The following is a 22,930-nucleotide window of genomic DNA, read 5'->3' as shown; positions in this document are numbered from 1 at the left end:
TGCTGAGATGGGTTGGTTGCTAGGGGGTGATGTTGGAAGACTGGGGATTGGGGAGCCAAAAGTCCCTGTTGATTGCCAAATTGGCAGGACTAGTGATCATTGGATGATGGTATATGGAGAGAGTTGGGGACTGGACTGGTGTCACGTCTCAGCAAGTGCTGCCTGAGTTGGCCCAGGGAATCTGGTTGGCACTGAGCCTTCATACCTTCTTCTAACCTACTGACTCCATGCAAAGCTCTCTCCTGCCTCTGCAGGAAGATGGTAGCTATCAGTACACCTAGCAGGGAGACTTCAAGTGTAACCAAGCCTATAGGGACCTTGGTGATGACCAAGGCCCTGGTTCTTGTCCCTGGATGGAAGAAACCATGGTCCTAGTTGGTGGTGAAGGTGGAGGTGGCTAACCTGCAGGTACCTTGATGTTGGACTTTTAGGCTCCTGCTAGGGTCCAAAGATGGAAGCTGCCCCAACTAAAGATGGCAATGGTGGCAGTGGAGGTAACCCAAGATGGTGGTGGTGTACCAAGATGGAGGCGACTGCTTTCAGAGATGGGGCAGCGATGGTGGGTTTGTGCCACGGCATTGGGCAGCCTGTTTGGAGATGCAGCATTGTGGCTGGTGGTGCTGTGGCAGGCTGCTGCCTTCAGGCCCTTCCAGTGTCCCAAGATGGAGGCTACCAGGTTGAGGGGCCTAATGCAGCAGTTGCAGTGTTCCAGGTTGGAGGTGGCCAGAGGAACCATGCGTTGGTAGATGGGGAGCTGAGCATCAGGGATCCACACAGGTGCAGCATCGGATACAGCCAGAACAGAGGTCTATAAGTTTTTAATATATAGCCTTTATTATGTTGAGATATATTCCTACCATGCCTAATTTTGTTTTGTTTTGTTTGTACCAGGTATTGAACCGAGGAGCATTTAACCACCAAGCCACATTCCCAGCCCTTTTTTAATTTTTTATTTTGAAACAGGGTCTCACTAAGTTGCTTAGGGCTTCACTAAGTTGCTGAGGCTGGCCTTGAACTTATGATCCTCCTGCCTCGGCCTCCCAACGACTGGATTACAGGCATGCACTACCACACCTGGCCCATGCTTAATTTTTTGAGAGGTTTATGAAGTTTATTGAATCTTATCGAATGCTTTTTTGTGCATCTATTGAGATCATCATATGACTTTTGTCCTTCATTAGTGAATGTGATGTGTTAAGTATATTGATTTGCATATATCCAACCATCTTTGTATCTCTCAAATACATTCCACTAAATTGTGGTGTAGAATTTTTTGTGTGATTTTGGATTTGTATTACTAGTATTTTATTGAGAATTTCTACATCTGGCTTTATTAGGGATATTGGTCTATACTTTTCTTTTTCTCTTTTATTTTTCTTTCATTTATGTTGTGAATTTTTCCTCATCTGGTATCAGGTTAATTTCCTCCCTTTCAATACTTCAGAATGGTTTGAGAAGAAATGATGTTAGTACCTTTAAAAATGTCATAAAATTAAGCAGTGAAGCCATTTGATCCTTGTTTTTTTCTTTATGGGAAGACGTTAATTACAGATTTCACTGTTTAATTTGTTAATGCCTGTTCAGATTTCCATGTCTTCATGGTTCAATTTTGGTAAGTTATATGTGTCTGGAAATTTATTCACTTCTTTAAAGTTTTCCGGTTTGTTAGTGGATGGTGGTTCATAATAGTCCCTAATGATCTTCTGTTTGTCTGTGGTATCAGTTGTAATCGCTTCTTTTTCATCTCTGATTTTACTTATTTGGGTCACTTTTTCTTAGTCTAGAAGTTTGTTACTTTTGTTTTTCTTTTCAAAAGCCAACTTTTTGTCTTTTTGTTTGTTTGTTTGTTTGTATTTCATTTATCTTTGCTCTGATCTTTTTTGTTTCTTTCCTTCTACTGACTGTGGGTTTGGGTTGTTCTTGCTTTTCTAATTCTTTAAATTGCATCATTACATTGTTCTTACTATCTTCACTGTGTGATCAACTTTAATTTCCACATCGATTGCTTTGTCTTCATTTTCTGACATTCTTTCTTCCAAGTGATCTAGTCTGTTGGTTATACTTTATTGAGTTTTTAAAAAATATTTTTATTAGTTATTGATGGACCTTTAATTATTTATTTATTTGTATGTGGTACTGAGATTGTATCCTTCATTTCAAGGATTTCTGTTTTTTTCAGAGTCTCTCTTTCGTGAAGTAATCTTTTGCTATCTGTATTTTCTCTCTTATCTCTTTGTTGGAGTGATCAATTTTTGCCTGTATTTGCTCATTTAGGTCTTAGGTCATTCTTTAATTCACAGATCATTTTAATTATGAACCTTCTGAACTCCTTCTCTGACATTTCATCAACTTCACTGTCCATGGATTCTGTTATTACAGTATCCTGGTTTGTTTGGGGCACCTTCCTCCCTTGTTTTTTCATGTTGTCTGTGTGTGGCCTTAGAATAGCACTGGAAGTAGACGGAGGACATTACAGGTTTTTAGCTTTTTCCAGTCTTTGATCAGGTTAAGGAGCAAAATCAGCCTGTCTCCATGCACGCTGTAGTTCCTTTTAAGACTCTCTAAAGGAGCTCAAAAGCACTTGCTGTGAAAGAAGGACATTTATAGTGTCTTTCTTTCTTGCAGTGTGGATCTGAGATATTACAGTTTCTTCCTTGTATTCTTGAGTACCCATGCAGATTGTCTGTCCCTCACCTTGATGTTGGGCTTCAAGAGAGAGCTGTTTTTAAAATGTTATATGAATTTAAGCTACACAAAACTTATGATCACAGAAAATGACATTATTGATTATGAATATAAGTCCTATGATCATAATAATTTTTATTAATTATTTTGATCTTCTCATACTTACAGAACCAATAGATTCCTAACATTGTGCCTTCAATCCCTTCAAGGAATTTTATCCCTTTCAGATAGTTACATTAAGAAAAAAACTACTACTTGTAGTGCCTATTAAGTATAAAAATAAAATATACAAAATATTTGACAACTAATTAAGTATCATTGTTTCTGTTGCTTAGGTTAGGATAATAGTAATAGTTTTAAAATACAGAAGGAAAAACTGTATATGACACATTGCTTTGTGATGAAAATTGCTGTATTTAACTCTTGCTTTAAAGGTGTTAAGGTTGGGTGAGCATCAGAGGCAGAGACCACCAAGAGACTGTCTCATGTAACAGCAGAGGGTTTATTGGGGGTCCAGCATGCTGGGGCTCAGAGCTCACTTGAAAGGAGCAGAGAGCCCCAAGAAAAACTTAAGCAGAGTTTATATACATTCTTTGGAGAGGGCAGGGATTTCACATACATCACAACAAATCATCTCACACTGCGGGAAAATCAAACAACTCTAAAACATGATTAGTTCATTCACTGGCGGGAACAAGTTGGGTAGGGGTGATTGGTCAATACAAGAAAAGGGTATACATTTGAACTGATTGGTTTAAGCCCTGAGGGGTGTACCTCCTGAGCTACATGGTTTCCCAACTTGTTATCAACCACCATAAACTGCTGGGAGGGTTATCTGGCATCCCAGGTATTTCCCTGTCTCATGCTGATTGGTGGCTGCTAGGGGGCTGCTATGGATCCCCACCTAGCCTGACTGAGTCAGGGACACCTGGCGCAGCAGATATCTCCTGTAGATAAACAATTTAGCAGGGTGAGAATGTGCCTAGGAGTGCTCTGTGGGTTTTTCCAAGGACAAAGGCATGTCCCTTCCTTGGACAGGCTTTGCTCTGAGATAGAGGCTGGTTTTTCAAAGGCACTGTGTTCAAATATACAGTGCTAACAGAAAAAAAAAATTGTGAATCTAATACTGTTGAATATTAAATAGTACTAAATATTCTCAATTTTTATGATAAACAGTTTAGAAATAATTATTTTGTGTGTGTGTGTGTGTGTGTGTGTGTGTGTGTATGTATCAATTATCAATGGACCTTTATTTATTTATTTTTATGTGGTGCTGAGAATCAAACCCAGTGCCTCACAGTTGCTAGGCAAGCACTCATCTCTGAGCCACAACTCTAGCCCAGGAACAAATATCATGAAAGCTCTGAATGCAAGTTTAACAAGAGCAGAAGATATATTAGCTTTAACTATTACCTGTGGAGTTTGTTACCTGTTTTAAATTATTCCTTTTATAATATTTCTTAAACATTTGAGCTGAGATATGAAACATCTTTCTACAATGATGCTTGACATTTGACATAGTAGAAAGTGCTTAAATTTCTTTATAATTTTTAAATGATTTATGATATTTATAATAAATGTATAAATTCTGCCTTTTCAAGTACCTTAAGCTACCATAACACATTTTCCCTCCATTATACACATCTGGAAAAGCTGTCATATTAAATAGATCCATTATCTTTACATTCTATGCTAGTACCCAAGCAGCTAAAACATCAATAGGTTAAAAACATGACTGCACTGGGTGATAGCACATTAAAATTGTGACCATACATTTAGTTGAGCCCTAAGTGCTGCCTGGTTATTCTACTACCTTTTATAAAATAATTGTTATCCTTCCATCCCAAATGACTATTTTATTCCTTATCGCTTTCTTTCTGTTACTCCTTAAACCTACTGAGCTTTCATTTGACAATTTTGCCTTATAGTTCTTTAAGGAAATGGAAAATGTCACACAAGAATTCTCTCATTTTTTCTAACACTAAATTTGATGTGAAATCTACTTGATTTTGCTTTATTGTAGCATCTTCTGATGTCATGTTTTATGTAATTCTCAATTACCAAACAGTCTCAAATAGCCAAATATATTGCTTACATGGTCATCACTTAATTTAATGTTCATCTTGTTAAAGCATTAGAAATTAGGAAAAATGTGTAGTAGAATTTAGTACCTGATCAGAAACTTCAATTTATTCATCTAATTTTTATTGTTAACCTGTGAGTTGAAGGTATTCATACTGTTTTCAGATTAATAAAATTTAAAGACTTATGTCACTGACTTCAGGAGTCTCTGTAATAGTAGTAGGTGTTAAAGGGGAAAATTATGACTTAACAGTGATAAAGTGTGGATCCATGAAACAATGAAAAACAGACACTGAAATACACCCTTCAGCTTAAATATGGAAAAATTTTAAAAATAGTTTCTTTATTTTGAGCCATGGCATGGACAGCACCAACAGCACAGTATCCTGCATGGATTTCTTTTTTTGTATTTTACTGCTAGTCCAAATTTCTCTTTAGTATTGTTAACATAATCTTTTGTACTATTTACTATCATTTCAATATTATTGATGCTCTCTCCTTGTTCCTCTACTAAAAGAGATATCTGAATGAAAAGATCCCGTAAATCCTTTACTTGGTTTTCCAAATTAACAAGTTCCTTATGTCTTTGTTCAATCTCTGAGAGTTGTGCTTTAGTGATATTGATTTCTGTGAGTAAGCTTTCATTAAAAACTTCCCATTTTCCTTGGTGAAGCATATCATTTACTTCTTCTTCAGGTACCTCTTTACCAGCAACTTCAAGTTGACGAAAAATAAATGCCTTGCACTTCTCTTGCTTTGCAGCTATTGTGTCATTGTATATAAACATAGTTTGTTGAAAATGTCGGAACATTGCAGCATACTGAGATTTAAGTATCCTTGTGATGACTGACGATGAACCATTTTCAACCTCTGACTTTTTAACTTCTTTAACTAAATCACCCAAACCTCTGTTAATGTGTTCTGCTTGGGTTTTTATCTCCTTTGTAATGCTAGACTCTCTCTTAAGGAGGCTAAACCTTCTCATTGAAGCCATCAGACTTTTCTGTTGCTGTCCAAATCTTTGCACATCATCTGCCAAATTGTTAATATTCTCCTGTAGTTTTTGGATCTCATGTAGGTGTCTCTCAGCTACAGGCTCTCTCTCATAAATAATAGCTTGCTGCACAAACACCCCTTTTTCCTCTGTTTCCGAACTTAACACATGACTGTCTCTGTAAAGTTCAATTTCCTTTGTTCTTTGCTTTAGTTCTTGAAGTCGGTCTTTCATCTTCCCTTTCCTGCTAAGAAGCAAGAATGATTATGTTAAAAAGAAATTTGACTTGACATAGCTGTCTATCTCCCAGCAAAAATTCTCCTAGTTTTCTAAAAATTAATTTAAAAATTAATAAGAATTTTCACATAAATATCACTGAAATTGGAAAAATAATATGAAATAATTTATGAATTATTTTGCCTAATGTGTGGCTTCTGTGAATCTCATTTAGTTGAGTTTAGTATCTGAGAAAGCAGTGATGGAGACACAATTATCCCAAAATTAGTACTTCAGTGTCAAGATTCTAATATGTAATATCATTTTTCTTAATAAAGGGTGCTTTTGCTCTACTTTCAAGTTTTAGGATTAACCTTTAGACTTTAAAAGTGCCCATACTACTTATGATATTTTTAACAATTAAGCTGGTCTATGTAATGTTAAAAATATACTCATTTTGGTAAAATAGGCATAATTAAGTTAAAAACAGGACAGTTCCTACATTAGAGTTTTAGGTAGGTAGATTATGGTGAATTTAAGTTTTCTGAGGCCTTTACGTTAACACATGTTATAGCTTTGTTTTCTTATCCATTGCATATATATGAAATTATTTTCTTGGTTTGATTATGGTGATTTTTCTTTGTTTTGTTATGTTTTTTGGGGTACTGGGGATGGAACCCAGGGGAACTTAGCCATATCCTCAGCCTTTTTTTTATATTTTTTATTTTGAAACAGGGTCTCACTAAATTGCTTAGGGCCTTGCTAAGTTGCTGAGGCTAGCTTTGAATTTGCTATCCTCCTGCCTCAGCCTCCTGAGCCACTGGGATTACAGGTATGCACCACCACATCCAGCCTGATTTCTTATTAACATTCCTTTGCAAAAGATTATCTATAATATCTTATAATAAAATATCTATCATTTTCTTTTAATTGATACTTTTTAAAGCATGAAAATATACTTATATATAATTTTGAGTATGACATTTATCACATCCTGTACTGACAGTTATCCATTGAAATCAAATTGATGCACATGTATAACATGATATAACTACATACAAAGCGACTTAAAAAACCGGTCTTCATTTATAAAAAAAACTTTATTTTCACAGAGCATCTTCATTTTAGAATGGCATTTAATGTCTTTCATTATATTTTGGGTTAATCAAATAATGTTTACATTATTATAAACACCCAAATAATATTTATATCTCAATCACATAAAGAATCATGGTTACAGTGCCTTTCTCAACTGTTTTTTTTTTTTTTTTTTTTAATTGTTTTTAGGCCTGAATCGCTGGGAAAAAAATAGAAAATGGGTATTTTTGTTTTAAGAGAATTTGCTATTGAACTATTTAGACATATTCAGAAAGGGCCTGGAACATAAATGGATAGTTTGATGATTTTTCACAAAGTTAACATCCATGTAAACATCACACAGATCAATAAATACATAACTTTTGTATTTTCCTTCAAATGATTAAGTTTTTCAGTTGCTTCCTGTTTTACATATGTATCACTAATTCATTCTAAGCTGAACTGACCTGAAAAATCCACTTGGTATCTTAAATATAGCAGATATTCTTTTTATTTTATTATTTTGTTTTTTGAAGATTGTTTTCTGGAATATTCTAACGTAAACTGGCTGTGTTGGAATTTTCGTTTCTTCTCCTTCAACAATCACTGGTTTCTTATCTTTATTCTTGGTTGACTCCTTTATTTAGGGATATCCATAGCTTCTTTTCAAAACATAAATGTTATTATAACTTACATTTCTGAAAATTAAAAAAAAAATCTATCTTTACACCCGAGCAAAACATTTCCTGTGAATTTAACTCTCACAAAGAATATTCTCCTCAAGTTTTGGAGCCAGTATCATCCAAAACCAAACAGACACATCAAGAAAGAAAACTTCAGATTAATAACCTTGATTAACATAGGTGCAGAAATTCTTAATGAACTATTCTCAAACCACATATAAAAGCATATTGAAAAAGTGCACCAAGATCAAGTAAGTTTCATCCCATGGATGCAAGGTTCGTTCAGCACATGGAAATCAATAAGTGAAGTTCATCACATAAAAAGAGTATAAGGACAAGCATCATATGATTATCTCAATAGATTATCAAACTTAAAAAGCATTTTACAAAGTACAGTGCCCGTTTATGTTTAAAACACCAGAGAAACTGGGGAGAGAAGGGATATACTTCAACATTTTAAAGGGAATATCTGACAAACCCAAGGCCAATATCATACCGAATGAAGAAAAACTGAAAGTATTTTCTCTAAAAACTGAAAAAAGACAAGGATGCCCAATCTCACCACTCCTATTCAACATAGTCCTTGAAACTAACTAGAGCAATCAGTCGAGAGAAGGAAATTAAACTGATAAAATAGGAAAAGAAAAAGGCAAGTTATCTCTATTTGCTGATGACATACTTCTATATTTTAAGAAGATCACAAAGATTTCACCAGAAGACTTCTAGAGTTGATAAATTTAGCAAAGTAGCAGAATATAAGATGAACATACGTAAATAACTTTCCTATACTCTAATAATTAATCTATTGAAAAGAAAACTAAAAGCATTCACAGTACCCTCAAAAAGTACTTGTGAATTAATCTAATGAAGGAGGTGAAGGACTTCTGCAATGAAACTACAGAACACTGAAAAAAGACATTGAAGGATACCTTAGAAGATGGAGATAACCTCCCTTTTTCTTAGATAGGCAGAATTAATATTGTCAAAATGGCCGTACTACCAAAAGTGTTTCACAGACTCAATGCAGTCCCCTTCAAAATACTAATGACATTCTTCACAGAACTAGAAAAAACAGTTATAAATTTATTTGGAAAAATAAGGATCCAAAAGAGCCAAAACAATCATGAGCAAAAAGAGTGATGCTAGAGGGAGACATCATAGTACCTGACTCAAATTATACTGCAGAGCTCTAATAACAAATACCACATGGTATTGGCACCAAAACAGACTTGAAGACCAATGGAATAGAATAGAAGACACAGAGACAAACCCACATAAATACAATTACCTGATGTTAGACAAAGTTGCCAAAAAACATACATTGTAGAAGAGATAGCCCTGTTAACAAATGGAGCTTGGAAAACTGGATATCCACATGTAGAAGAATGAAACTTGACACTTATCTTTCACCCTGCACAAAGGTCAACTCAGAGTGAATCACTGACCAGAAACTCTGCAATTGCTAGAAAATGTAGGCCCAACATTCCAACATATTGGCACAGGAAACAACTTCATTAATAAGACTCCTAAAATGCAAGATATAAAACCAAATATAAATATCAAACCAAAAAGCATCTGCACAGCAAAAGAAACAATTAAGAACATGAAGAGAGCCTACAGAATAAAAGATCTTTGCCACCTGCATTTCAGACAGGGCATTAATATCCAGAATTTATAAAGAACTCAAAAACTTAGCACCGAAAAACAAAATAAAGCAAACCAACTCCCCCCACATAAAACCCAGTTAAAAATGAGCAAAAGAACTAAAAAGACACTTCTCAAAAGAAGAAATACAAATGGCCTACAAATATATGAAAAATTTTTCAACATCTCTGTCAATTAGGAAAATGCACATCAAAACCTATATTGAGGGCTGGGATTGTGGCTCAGCGGTAGAGCGCTCACCTCGTGCAGTCGGGACCTGGGTTTGATCCTCCACACCACATAAAAATAAAGGCATTGTTTTGTGTCCATCTACACCTAAATAAATAAATAAATAAATATTTCTTTAAAAAAATCTTTTATTGAGATTTCATCTTACTCTATCAGGATGACAATTATTAAGAAGAAAAATAATAATAATTGGTGATGAGGATATGGAGTAAAACGTACATTCATACATTGTTGGTGAGACTGAAAATTAATGCATCGATATGGAGAGCAGTATGTTGATTCCTCAAAAACTAGGAATGGAACCAACCATATGACCCAACTATCCCACTTCTTGGTAGAAACCCAAAAGATCTAAAATCACCTTGATGTTTATTTCAACACAATTCACAATAGCTAAGCTGTGGAACCAACCTAGGTACATCTCAACAGATGAATGAATAAAAAAAATGTGGTATGTATACACAATGGAGTATTACTCAGCCATAAAATAGAATAGAATTATAGTATTTGTAGGTAAATGGATGGAACTGGAGACGATCATGCTAAGTGAAATACTGAAATATGCCCAGACCCAGGAAGTCAAAGGTGGAATGTTTTTTCTGATTTTCAGAAGGTTGTCGAAATAAGAGGGAGTGGGGAGAAAGGAAAAGAGGGGGGCGCACTAATTTCTTTTTCAAAATAGAAGATGAGTGGAACAGAGGAAGGGGATGCAGGGGGAGAGAAGAGGAATGGTATAAGGGAAGAATAGTAGAATGAATATTACCTAACTTTACATATATGAATATGTCACAGTGAATCTCACCATCATGTACATCCACAAGATACTAATTAGGAAAAAAAAGAAAAGAAAACTACAAGAGGAGAAAGATCAGTAAAGGGAAGGGAACAAGGGGAGGGAAGAGGGAAGGGAATGGGGAAGTAAGTGGGGATTGAATTAGAGCAAATTATATTCCATGCCTTTATAATTATGAATGAACAACTAAATGTTATGTACAACTATAGAATGAACAACTGAATGTTATGTACAACTATAAAGAACCAATAATAAAATGAAAATTTTGCTATGTTCTATTCTAGCTTTCTCTTTTGCCCTTAAGAATCTGCCACCTGATTCCTTTACAATTATCTGCTAAATATTTAATGGGTATTTTTAATTTAGAAACTCATAAATTTAGAATTTTTTGTTTATTTTGCTTTGTAGTTTTTATAGTGTAGTTGGTTTTAATTACTACCCTTTAATTTAGTCATTAGTGTGTTTCCTATTTATTTTTGGTACCTGAAAGTTTCCTTTCTTACTTTAAAATTTAATGATGTAGTTTTTAAATTTCTTTCTTTCTTTCTTTTCCTTAGGGTTATATCAACACTTTCTGTATGTTTAGAACACAAGGGAATTATTTCAATGTCTGTGTGTCTCGACTAAGTCATAGTTGATTATTTTTGTAGGTTAACACTTCAGAAAAATTTTCCAGTTTTGTTTATTTGTGCAGAAATTGACTTCATGTAGGTACTTAGGTGCACTTACATGCTGTATATAAATTGTATTTTCTAGTAATTGTATACTTTTAACTATATATGCATAACTATTTTCAATATGATTGATCCTTATGCCTTTATAAATCAGAATATTAGGCAAAGTGAGATATCCAGACATGTTAGAATTTGAAAGTTGGAGGAGATGGAGTTCATATAGTTTCAAAATATGAAGCTCATTGTTGTGAAATTATTTAATTGCTGAAGCTAATTTTGTGCAATCTTTTCTGTACTTTAAATTTTCTTTCTTAATGGTAGAAGTATTGTATCCAAATATGAAATATCTTTTAGAATGTTTAGCTTAGTACATAGATATACATTTTGGAATTTTACTAGTGGTAATGGACTTTGATTTTAAACATTTTTGAAAATAGAGCAATGATTAGTACATATGGTAACCAACTTTGACAATTTGTTGTGGGAAATAGAAAAGTAAACTTGTGTGATTCAAGTAAAACTTTTTTCATCCTATTACAGATAGTACAAATTCTTAAAGACAGAAACACAAATACAAATTACCTAGTGCTTTAAAAAAATATGCCCTGGGATAGATACTTAATATATTTAAAGTAAGCTATTTTTTTCTAGGGTTACTATGGTGGCTAAATAAAATACTTTAAGAAATACATCCAGTGCCTAATCCAAGGTAAATAGAGTATCCTTTTCCTTTTTTATGTGAAGAAAACTTGCAACATTTCTCTAGTTCAAGATTAAAGCAATAGATCTTATAGGAATATTAACCTCTTTGGCTACTTAAATAAGAGCTAGATGACAGTTTCTAAAAATAAACTGAAACTTTTCTAAAATAAAAACAAATTGCATATATTCTCTAAGCTTGAATTATCTGACTTTTTTTTGCAATGTAGTCTTTCAGTGCTTTCTACTTTTCCTTAGTGTAGATAATTGTAAACTTGTTTAACAATATTAGGACCCTTTTATTAAAACTCTTAATTTTTAAACTTTCACTTACTGATTTAATTAACTTATATGCATATAAAAATGGTTTTTATATTAAACTTAAAACTCCACAGCCTTGAAGATACCTTGCTTTAGATATTACATGGCCAATTCTTAAATCTTCCTTTAAAGTACTTACAAAAGTCATTATTATTTTTACTTGGGATATTTACTTAGAAATAGGATATTTTAAAAAATTCTAATGTCAACAATTGTGATAACATAGAAAGTATCTTACCTCTTGATATGTCTTGCTTTCAAATAATGCTGACTTTAACAACTTTTGTGATTTAAATATTTGCAGTATCCTAGCTAAAACATTAAAATTTGACTAATTTTATATTTCACTGTGATCTTTATACAATAATTTAATATTCTCATTGCCTCAAATTAATTTCAGAATGTTCTAGGAAACAACAATGAAAAAAATTAATTAAAACTATAGAAAATAATCTCAAACTTTAAAGGTTATACATATGTGTCCAATTTGTGCACAGTTTTCTTTTGAATATTAATGTGAAAATATTCTCTAAAGCACAGCATGATTAGTTTATAGTCTATAAAAGAATTTTAGATTTGTTTTTATAGAATCTGGCTTTCCCATGTTTTCAAAATGAGAAGTCGTTTGTTAAAGAATTTTTAAAAACTCTTTCCTCTAAAGTTGATTAACAAATAGCTCTACACTCAAATCACATTCAATTTTTCAGTAGTATACATGAACAGATCAGCTATCTGTAGCCCTGTCCGAGTCTGAGCAAAACAGCAGTTTTAACTACGTGCTGAGCTAATTTTAAATGTCAAAGTATAACTAGATTTTAGTCACTGGATTTCTCACATCAAAAAAGTACAAAAAACGCAGTTTATTTACCTTTCTGTCTTGTTCCTTTTGTTGCTTTTTCACCTTCCTTGTTGTGAGTTCTGCCTTTGAAAGGAAATCTGAGTATCACATGATGTAATGTTTGATCAAATTACTGAAATCTCTGTCTTATAGGTCACAGCCTAATTTCTATATGTTTCTCATATAGTTAATTGAAAGCCAAATAATGAAATCAAATAAGTTGGAGATAAAGTTGTACTTTTGCTGTTAATATGAAATGAGAAGAACAAATTGCTTACTTCACACCCGGAGAATCTGGTTCTGCCAGTTAGACGCCTATTCTTTAGATTAAAGGAAGATTTTCATTGGAGCTAGCTTGTAACAGGAAGTCCTTGTTTTATTGCCTACACAGAGTATTTTGCACAGTCTCTGAAACTCAAGTCCTACATTATCTATACAATATATTACTCAAAAAAAAAAAGCATTGAGTTTACTTTTTTTTTCTTTAGATATAAAAGCCTATTAAAAAATAAGGAATTAAGCAGGAATAAAAAAGAGTGTAAAGAAGCTTGGTATAAAGCCTTTTTGTTCCATTTACTTTAAAATTATTGAATTATATCCTATTTTAGGAAATCCCATAAGGGCACAAAAATCAGTCAATGACAATGAATATCCATCATGCCCAAATTGTGCTCTTTAAAATACCATTTCTCCCATATACTTATTTATATTTTCAGAATGAAAGTATGTGAGGATGAACTAAAAACTAATGAAAATAGTTACATATAAGAGAAAGAATAGAGAAAGAGAAGGTATAGATATGGATGATATTTCTTTCTGATTGAAACTTGTTTATGTAACTTTGAATTTTGAACCATATAAATGCATTAACAATTAATTTTAAAAATACAAATTATCTTTATAAAGTAAAACTACTCTGAAACAAATGAACCTACCTATATAACTAAGTGATGGCATAGCCACACAGAAAAGGGTTATTTCAAGTATTTAAAACTCAATATTTGTGGCATCTGTAGTGGGATATATCTTAGAGACAGAAATAACCACAAAGATATCTTAACCTTCATTTAGTAATCTTTATTTTTAGTAATAATATTAAAGTTATTAAGTTTATTTATTTTATATGATTCTAAGGATTACACCCAATGCCTCACATGTGCTACTGCCCCTGAAATTATTAAGTTTAAACTCATATAGGATGAAGCAAATAGTTAATGTCAATGTCATTAGAACTTGTAGTTGTCAGCATATATAAAAAGAGATACAAACAAGATCCAAGAAGCTAAGTGAAAACTTGGTAATATTTGATTTGAAGTTAAACAGAATCAGTATGAACTGATTGTACCACCAGGTACAATTCATTTTTATTAAAATTAGGAAATAAAGGCAAAAGATCAGCTGTTGGTCTGAATTTTTTTCTATGAATTGAATTTAAGTGAGTCACAAGTAGTTTTTGAAAGCTATTTTTTTATAGAAAATTCTGGTATTATAGGAAGAATATAGAACTAAATAAGTCACCTTTTATAAACTAGTATAAAATAATAGAATCAAGCAAAGATCATCAGTAAAATTTGAAATGAAAGGCCAATGCGGAACTTTATTTTAAATGGATCAGACTGTAAATCTACTGATCAATTTTAATATCATAAAAATATGGTAGCATATAAAAAGTAATACTGTATGGCTCCTGTGCTTGCCAAAAGAGTTCAACATGAAAAGTGTTTAGCCTCTACATCTAACTACCAAATATGGGGAGTACAGAGTATATATGTTAAATGGACTCATGAGGAAGTATTACCTAAATCCAAAACATGGGAAAGCCTAAAAAGAAATGATTTGTTTTATTTTGTAAGGAAATAACATAGTAGGAAAAGAGGAGCAATGCAGTATACTAGCTTTAAGAAAGGGAGGGTTAACTGATAAGTTATGTGTATGGATTGTATCTGATTTTGAACTTAACATTTACAAAATGATACTGGGGAATGTTGAATGCATTGAGGTAATATTAAAGGTTTACTATCAATTTGTTAGGTATAACAAAGATATTATGGTAATATATTGTAATTTTAAAATGAACAGGGAAAAGTGGAAGGTATATAGATGAACAAGGTTGGTTCAGTATTGATATTTTTTAAAAATTGATCCTAGAGTTTCATTAGATATATTGTTCGGTATATTTATTAAAAACTACATTTTGCCCTCCCCCGCAAAATACCCTGTCATATGCATTACATTGTCTTTTAGTATTGGAAGGAGATTGGTTCCAGGACTGCCCTATAATACCAGAACTAAAGATGCTCAAGTCCCTTGTAGAAAATAGTGTATTATTTACATATAATTTGTGTATAGCCTCTGATATACTTAAATGGCCTCTAGATTGCTTATAATACTTAGTGCAGCATAAATGCAGTGTAAATAGTTGTAACACTATTGTTTAGGAAATAATGACAAGAAAAATATATGTAGACAAATAGCAGTATCTCAGTGTGATTCCCATTTTTCTTAAGAACTTATTTCTTCCCCAGTTGTCCCTAATTGAATGTGTTTGTTGTGTATATTTATGCCCAGTACTGGTCCAAGTAACTAGAAGTATAAGTCTCCAGTAAATTGCACATTTATGTGGACATATTCACACATCAGAAATATAGATAAACTCAAATATTATTATTATTATTTTTAATTTGTTGGTTTTTGATATACATGACAAACTGATCAATGAGCACAAGTGCCTTTGTTAGATAGTAAGATAGAGTGCATTTTGACATGTTTTACTTATATGGAGTATAACCCACTCCAATTAAAATTCCATTCTTGCAGTTGTACATATTGTGGAATTAACACTGGTTGTGTATTAATTTATGAGCAAAGGAAAGTTATGTCCAATTCATTCTGCTGTCTTTCCTGTTCCCATCCCCTCACCCTTCTCTTCATTTGCCTTTGTCTAATCCATTGAACTTCTATTCTTCCTCTCCCAACCCTCCCTTGTTGTGGGTTAGCATCCACATATCAGAGAGAACATTTGACCTTTGGCTTTTGGGGACTGGCTTATTTCACTTAGCATAATATTTTCCAGCTTCATCCATTTATTAGCAATGCCATGATTTTATTATTCTTAATGGCTGAGTAATATTCCATAGTGTATATATACATTTTTCTTTATCCATTCATCTGTTGAAGAGCACCTAGGTTGGTTCCAGAGCTTGGCTATTTTGAATTGAGCTGATATTAACATTGAGGTGGCTCTTTGATTGTATTATGCTGATTTTAAGTTCTTTGAGTATATACCAAGGAGTGGCATAACTGGGTCATATTGTGGTTCCATTCTAAGTTTTCTAAGGAATTTCCATACTGCTTTCCAGATTGGTTACATCAGTTTGAAGTCCTACCAGCAATGTATGAGTGAACCTTTTTCTTCACATCCTCATTAACATTTATTATTACTTGTATTCTTAATAATTGCCATTCTAACTGGAGTGAGATGGAATCTCAGTGTAGTTTTACTTTTCATTTCTCTAATTGCTAGAGATGTTGAACATTTTTTTCTTATATTTTTGGCCTTTTGTATTTCTTCTGTGAAGCACCTGTTCAGAACTCAAATATTATAAGCACAGCTTGAGTATTTGTCATTTAAAACATGGTTGTTTGTATTTTTATTTTTTATTTTTTTTAATATTTTAATTTTCAACGGACACAACATCTTTGTATGTGGTGCTGAGGATTGAACCTGGGCCATGTGCATGCCAGGCGAGTGGGCTACCGCTTGAGCCACACCCCCAGCCCCTGTATTTTTAAATTGTAGGAACATGAGATAAGAGTACTTACATCATGATATAATTCATTTTAAGAGGATGAGGACATAGTTTTGACTGAGGAAAATGGAAAGTAGCCCACTTCTTTCTCCTTTTGTAACTTTCTTGTTGGCCTTTGAATTTATTGCTTTTGATATGTGAACACTTTTCTTTATCTGATTTTCCTCTCTTAGACCAGTCCTTACAGACTTCTTTTCATCAATAATAAGTGAAAATGTTGAAATTAATACTACCATACTTTCTAAAATCAGGTTATTCATTATTCAGTAGATTAAAACTTTGGAATTGAAGGAAATGGTCAAAATATTTTAAGTCACCGTCTGATTATATATGCTATAAAATAATTTCATTTGTCATTCTTAGGTTGGCAAATAAACAAGACAAGGAAGGGGCTTTAGGAGAAGCTGATGTGATTGAATGTCTCTCTCTGGAAAAACTGGTCAATGAGCACAAGTGCCTTTGTCAGATAGTAAGTTCTTTTCCCACTTTCGGTTTAAATGTTGTTCAGTGTAACTTAGTTTTGTATAGGTGATAGATAATTAGAAAGTAACTTTAATAAGAGTTCCCCTGCCCCAAGGAAATCATGCTCTCACTGTTCTAATGATATTAGCTCCTATTATAAAATTTGTAGTCTATTTACTTGTTACTGGTTCTATAAATTATCCTTCATAATTTCAAAGATTTTTTTACTTTTGCCTTTTGTTTTAAGATATTGTTAGCTGGGCATGGCGGCACATTCCTATAATATCAGGGGCTCGGGAGACTGAGGCAAGGGAATTGCAAGTTCAAAGCCAGCCTAGCAAGGCCCTAAGGAACTTGGCAATATCCTGTCCCAAAATAAAAAGATAAAAAGGGCTGTGGATGTGGCTCAGTTGTTAAGCACCACTCAGCTCAATCTCTGGTACCACCACCACCCCACCAAAAAAAAAAAAGGACAGGACCTGTAGACTTTACCAATATATTGTGCTACAAATATTGAGAAAGGGGAAGGAAAAAGTATAAATATAAAGCTTATTTAAATATAAGAGATTAATAATAAATTTTGAAAAATGACATCAGGAGTTTTGTAGCCTACAAATATTATCTATAATATCTTTCAACTTCTATGTAATATGAAAGTTACTGACCATTGCAAAAGCAGTTATTTTAAGTTAGCAGGTGTTTCATATCAGTAATTTAAATGGCTTAATTTTGATATGCCAGTAATTATACATCATGGTTTATGAATAGATTTATGTGGAGAACTTTTAATTTTAATCTTTGAATCAAATAATTTCTGTTTTAGGAACCTTGTTCAGCAGTCTTGGGATATGGAAAGAAAATTGACAAGTCCATTAAAAAAGGTCTTTATTGGCTACTACATAACATTGCAAGAGACTTTGATACCTTAAATGAACGCATCCAAAAAGACACAACAGAACAACGAGCTCTTGAGGAACAAGAGAAACGAGAAAGGGCTGAGCGAGTGCGAAAATTACGAGAAGAAAGGTAAATAACTTAACACTGTGTTATATTTGAAGATATAATACCATGGCACTTTTTAAAATAATTTGTGAGTTTGTCTATTCTAGTTTTATCTGTTTTGTGTGAAAGAAAATATTAAGTTAATTTCCTATTTCTATGGATCTTTGCACAAGTTTGGATGATAGATTTTTAATTTTCCTGTTGGTTTTATACTAGTTGTAAATGTACTTTTTATGTAGTCATTATTTCTCAGACTTTAAAATTTATGTCTTATTTTTTATTGGTACTTTTAAATCTGTGCTTTTCAACAGGTAGAGAAATTTTGCCTCTCAGAGAACTTGTGGCATGGTCTGGAGACATTTTTAGTTGCCAGAGCTGGGGAGTAGGGGAAAGTGCTGCTGAAATGTAATGGTTAGAAGTCAGGGGTGCTGCTAAATGTCCTGTAGTGCACAGGACCGTTTCCCACAAGAAAGAATTGTCAGGCTCACTATGTCATCATGTATTGAGATTAAGAAAACTTTAGACTCAGCAAAGATGGAAAGAGACAGCTTGGGGGGGACTAAGGCAGGATGATTGCAAATTCAAAGCCCGCCTCAATAAAAGTGAGGCGCTAAGCAATCTCAGTGAGACACTATCTCTAGGTAAAATGCAAAAAAGGGTTGGGATTTGGCTCAGTGGTTGAGTGTTCCTGGTTTCAAACCTCAGTACAAAAAATAAAATAAAATTTTAAAAAAGATGGTGAACTAATAGAGGATTGTTCAGCCCAAGCAAAAGCTGATCTTCAGCAGTAATATTGTCAGAAAAATAAGTTATCTCAGGTTTTTAAAATATATTTAAGAATTATTTTTTAAATATGCCATTTGAAGGAAAACATTTAAACTAAATCCACCAAATTCTATTAAAAAAAAGATTGTATAAATTCTACTTCAGAATCGTAATTTTAATGCTATAAGAAAGTGCTAATATTTGAATAGAAGTTGTATTGTTACATGGTAGAGAAGGGGAGAAAAGAGGAAAATGAAAAATATTTTTAAGTGAACTATAAGATTCAAACTTGCCTTCCATCAACTTAAGTAATATTGGCTTTCCACATGGTTTAACTTAGTTGCAGCGCAGTAGACAAGAAGCCACTACCTTTGTGAGGTGCTTCCTTACATTGTAAAAGATTTCATCTGATGATATCTGTCTTTTAGTGTAAAGATAGCACTTAAAGGAACAAAATATCTGTAGAAATAACTCTGTCCCCAAGTGTTCAGTAGTATGAGTTTATCTGTTAATCTCTTGACATCAAAGAATGAATGGGATGAGAGATCTTGGCAACTGCCCGTATGAAGTTGTACTCACTGTGAGAATCTTTGTATTTTCTTATCCTAGTGTATATTTTCATGATATAAAGCTATTACAGCAATTATGTATATATTTATAAAAATAAAATATTCAGTCACATTTTTCTAAAATATCTGTTGCCTTTCCTCCACTGAGTGGAGCTCACTTGTGGAGAATGTGCATAGCATATAGGATGCCCTGTGTTCAAACCCCAGTAGCAAAAAAGAAATGGAAATGAAGATGAAAGCAACAATAAAAAGTTGAATTAATATAATAAATCTAATGTAAAACGTTTTTCTAAAATTTTTACCTTTTCTGTAATTATATTTTATGTATGTTATGACAGGCATTTTTGATAGTCATTCCCCTTTCCTGCTTTCTCCATAGCCATGCCTGTTGTGATCTTAGACCTCAACTGTTAAGCTGAGACTTCATAGTTAAAAGTAAACTGACCTTTAGAGAGGAATGAATAAAACAATCTTTTTTACTTTTTATTTCACCAATTTCAGTCTAATTGGTTCACACTGTGATTTCTAATGTTTCTGAAAAATATGCTGTTTTTGTTATGAAAATAGTATATTAATACTATATATCTGAAATTGTTACTAGTAATCAGTAATATTAATAATAATGACTGTTTATAAGTGTATTCATTTACAGAATATTTTTACATATATTAGTTTATCTGATCCTCATTACATCCTTATGAGGTATTTTTGTCCACATTGGTGGGAAAACTGAGGCTCAAAGAGCCAGTCCAAGGTCACAAAAGAAGCAAATTACAAATCTCCAAATCTTTTTTCCTAGATTCAGATTGAAAGATGTATGTTTCCATAATAGAACACAGTTGATGAATTTCATAGTAATGAACATTCACATTGCTATACTATACTGATAGTCTGGTTGAAGAGCCACAATATTAACTTTTCTGCCTTTGGCTGCTTCTTTTAGTAACTTATTACTCTTCAAGTACTGGGCAACATGAATGATAAATTTCAGAGACAGTAATATTTCATTGGTACCTAATATGGAATTATTTAATCTGATTATTGAAGGACAACTTATTTTTATAGCCTCATACTATTATGCAGAGCAATAGTTGTTTTCTAGTTCAAATATGATGTACAACTTAACAAAATTTATCATTTAATGTTACTTTTTTGTCATGTACTTCTATAGAATCAATCTGCAGTGTGCTACTTTTTTTTCTGTCTTGTAAGAAACATGTTTCTACATAAATAAAAACATAGATTGTGTTGGTGTTTTCAAAGTACTTTTAACAAGAGAAGACATAGCCCTTAAGAAGAAGTTATCAAAGACTTAACCTATTGATCAATAAAAAAGACAGTAATTATTTTAGAGGATAATTAATGAATCAACAAATAAATTCCCTTTGCACATGGAAAAATAATTAAATTGTACTTCAGCATTGAGAAATCAGACATACAATGTCATTTTTGTCAGAATTTCTTTTAAAATTCAAATGATAAATTTTTACATGAGGATAGAGGCCTATTACCTCCATGAGGAATTTTTAAATGTTCTTAGTAATTAAAAGACAAAACTCGATGTTTAAATTACTAAATTTAAATAATCTTAAACCTATCTCGAATAGGTTTCTTAAACATGGCTCAGTGCTTTTTCAAAATTAATTTTATTTATTTTTTCCTCTTCAAATAATAGAGAACAAAGAGAACGAGAGCAATCTGATGGAATGAGTGGTCTGGCTGAGTTGGACCCAGAACCAGTTACTGTTAACCCTTTCCAGCCAATAGCATCTGTAATTATTGAGGTATGAGTGATGGCAAATGTTAATTTTTATATCTTAAATTATAAGTTGGAAGTTGGGACAGGAGGCAAGGAGGTAGAAGAATTTCTCCAGAGATATTTTTTTGTAACAAAACTAAAGGCGAGATACAATTAGAAGGTTTACTAATTTTTCTTTCTCTTCAAATATACTTTTTGAGATTATGGATATAGCTCAGTGGCAAAATGCTTGCCTAGCATTCATCCAAAATATTTTGAAAATTTTAAAAATTACTTTTCTTTTTACTGTTTGCTCATGACAATACAATGATCTTGACATATTATACATTTGAATCAAATGGGGCATAATTTCTCATTTTTCCAAGTGTACAGGTTGCAGAATCACCTTGGTTATACATACAGCAATACTAGTGTCTCTTTTATTCTGATGCCTTTCCTATCCCCCCTATCCCTCTCCTCCCCTCCCATCACCTCTCTCTACCCAATCTAATGTGACACATTTCTTTTTTTTTCCCCCTCACATCATCATACATGTATTTTGTATAATGATGAGAGTCTCCTTCCATCTTCCATGCAATTCCCCTTCTCCCTCCCATTCTCTCCCACCTTACTTTTTTGAAGCCAGGTGTGGTGGTGCATGCCTGTAAATCCCAGCAGCTCAGAAGTTCAAGACAGGAGGATTCCAAGTTTGATAACTATCCTCAACAACTTAGCAAGACTCTGTCTCAAAATAATAAATAAAAAGGACTGAAGATGTGGCTTGGTGGTTGAGCACGTCTGGATTCAATCCCCACTACCTCCTCCCTCCCAAATAATTACTTTTGATGTAGCATAGAAAGGGAAATATTTGATTGTAAAATTACATGAGAATGAAAATAATGTTTGAATACGGCCATTATTAAAGTTACTATTTTTATTTATTTATTGGTACCAGGAATTGAACTCAAGGGTACTCAACCACTGAGCCACATCCCAGTCCAATTTCCTGTTTTTGTTTAGAGACGGGGTCTCACTGAGTTGCTTAGCGCCTCACTGTCGCTGAGGCTGGCTTTGAACTCCAGATCTCGTCTCAGCCTCCACAGCCAGAGATTACAGTGTGCACCATTATGCCCAGCTTAAAGTTACTATTGTTGATAAATTTATTTTTGTCATTTATTTCATACAGTAGGAATGTATTTATTCTTATTTATAGTATCTTATTCCCAGTTTTCATCTATAGACAACTTTGTTTTCCCAGGAAAATAAGAATATTCAAAACTGCAACAGATTCTCCTATATCTTTATACCATTTATTTTAATTTTAATTATCGCAAGTTTTTCAAACATTAACTTGTAGATTTTATATTAAGAAGTTAAGGGGTTGTGTGTGTGTGTGTGTGTGTGTCTGTCTGTCTGTCTTTGTTTTCATCTTCTGCTGAGGTCCAGAGTTTACATTGGCTCCACTTTAATCACTCTCATCAGCCACCTCCTCCTAATTCTATGGCATTCACTCAGCAGGATTGCTGATTCTGCCAATGTGTTTGCCATTCCTCTTCCTCTGTCACAGCCTCTTCCATACAGGTGTTCATCTGGAGAGGTGGATGATTGTTTCCTCCTTGGGGCTGCTGCT

The 22,930-nt window shown here is 33.2% G+C and overlaps 2 protein-coding genes across 3 annotated transcripts in view; one reads left to right on the top strand and one right to left on the bottom strand.

Moving 5' to 3' along the window:
• The window catches only part of Arl13b (ARF like GTPase 13B), a 65,055-nt gene that overhangs the window by 27,627 nt on the left and 14,498 nt on the right, over positions 1–22,930 (top strand). For both annotated transcript variants that reach the window (XM_076867348.2, XM_076867347.2), the window contains exons 4-6: positions 17,128–17,233; positions 18,050–18,252; positions 21,238–21,346. In XM_076867348.2, coding sequence (XP_076723463.2) covers positions 17,128–17,233; positions 18,050–18,252; positions 21,238–21,346 — 418 coding nt within the window. The remainder of the gene's footprint in view (positions 1–17,127; positions 17,234–18,049; positions 18,253–21,237; positions 21,347–22,930) is intronic.
• Positions 5,111–9,664, bottom strand: Stx19 (syntaxin 19). Its single transcript, XM_076867350.2, has 2 exons — positions 9,643–9,664; positions 5,111–6,005 (listed from the first exon to the last, which is right to left on the bottom strand). The coding sequence occupies exon 2, from the start codon at positions 5,993–5,995 to the stop codon at positions 5,111–5,113; it is 885 nt and encodes a 294-aa protein (XP_076723465.2). The 5' UTR covers positions 5,996–6,005; positions 9,643–9,664.

The sequence above is a fragment of the Callospermophilus lateralis genome, chromosome 10 (assembly GCF_048772815.1).
Source record: "Callospermophilus lateralis isolate mCalLat2 chromosome 10, mCalLat2.hap1, whole genome shotgun sequence".
NCBI lineage: Eukaryota > Metazoa > Chordata > Mammalia > Rodentia > Sciuridae > Callospermophilus > Callospermophilus lateralis.
This window is presented reverse-complemented; position numbering and strand designations above follow the sequence as displayed.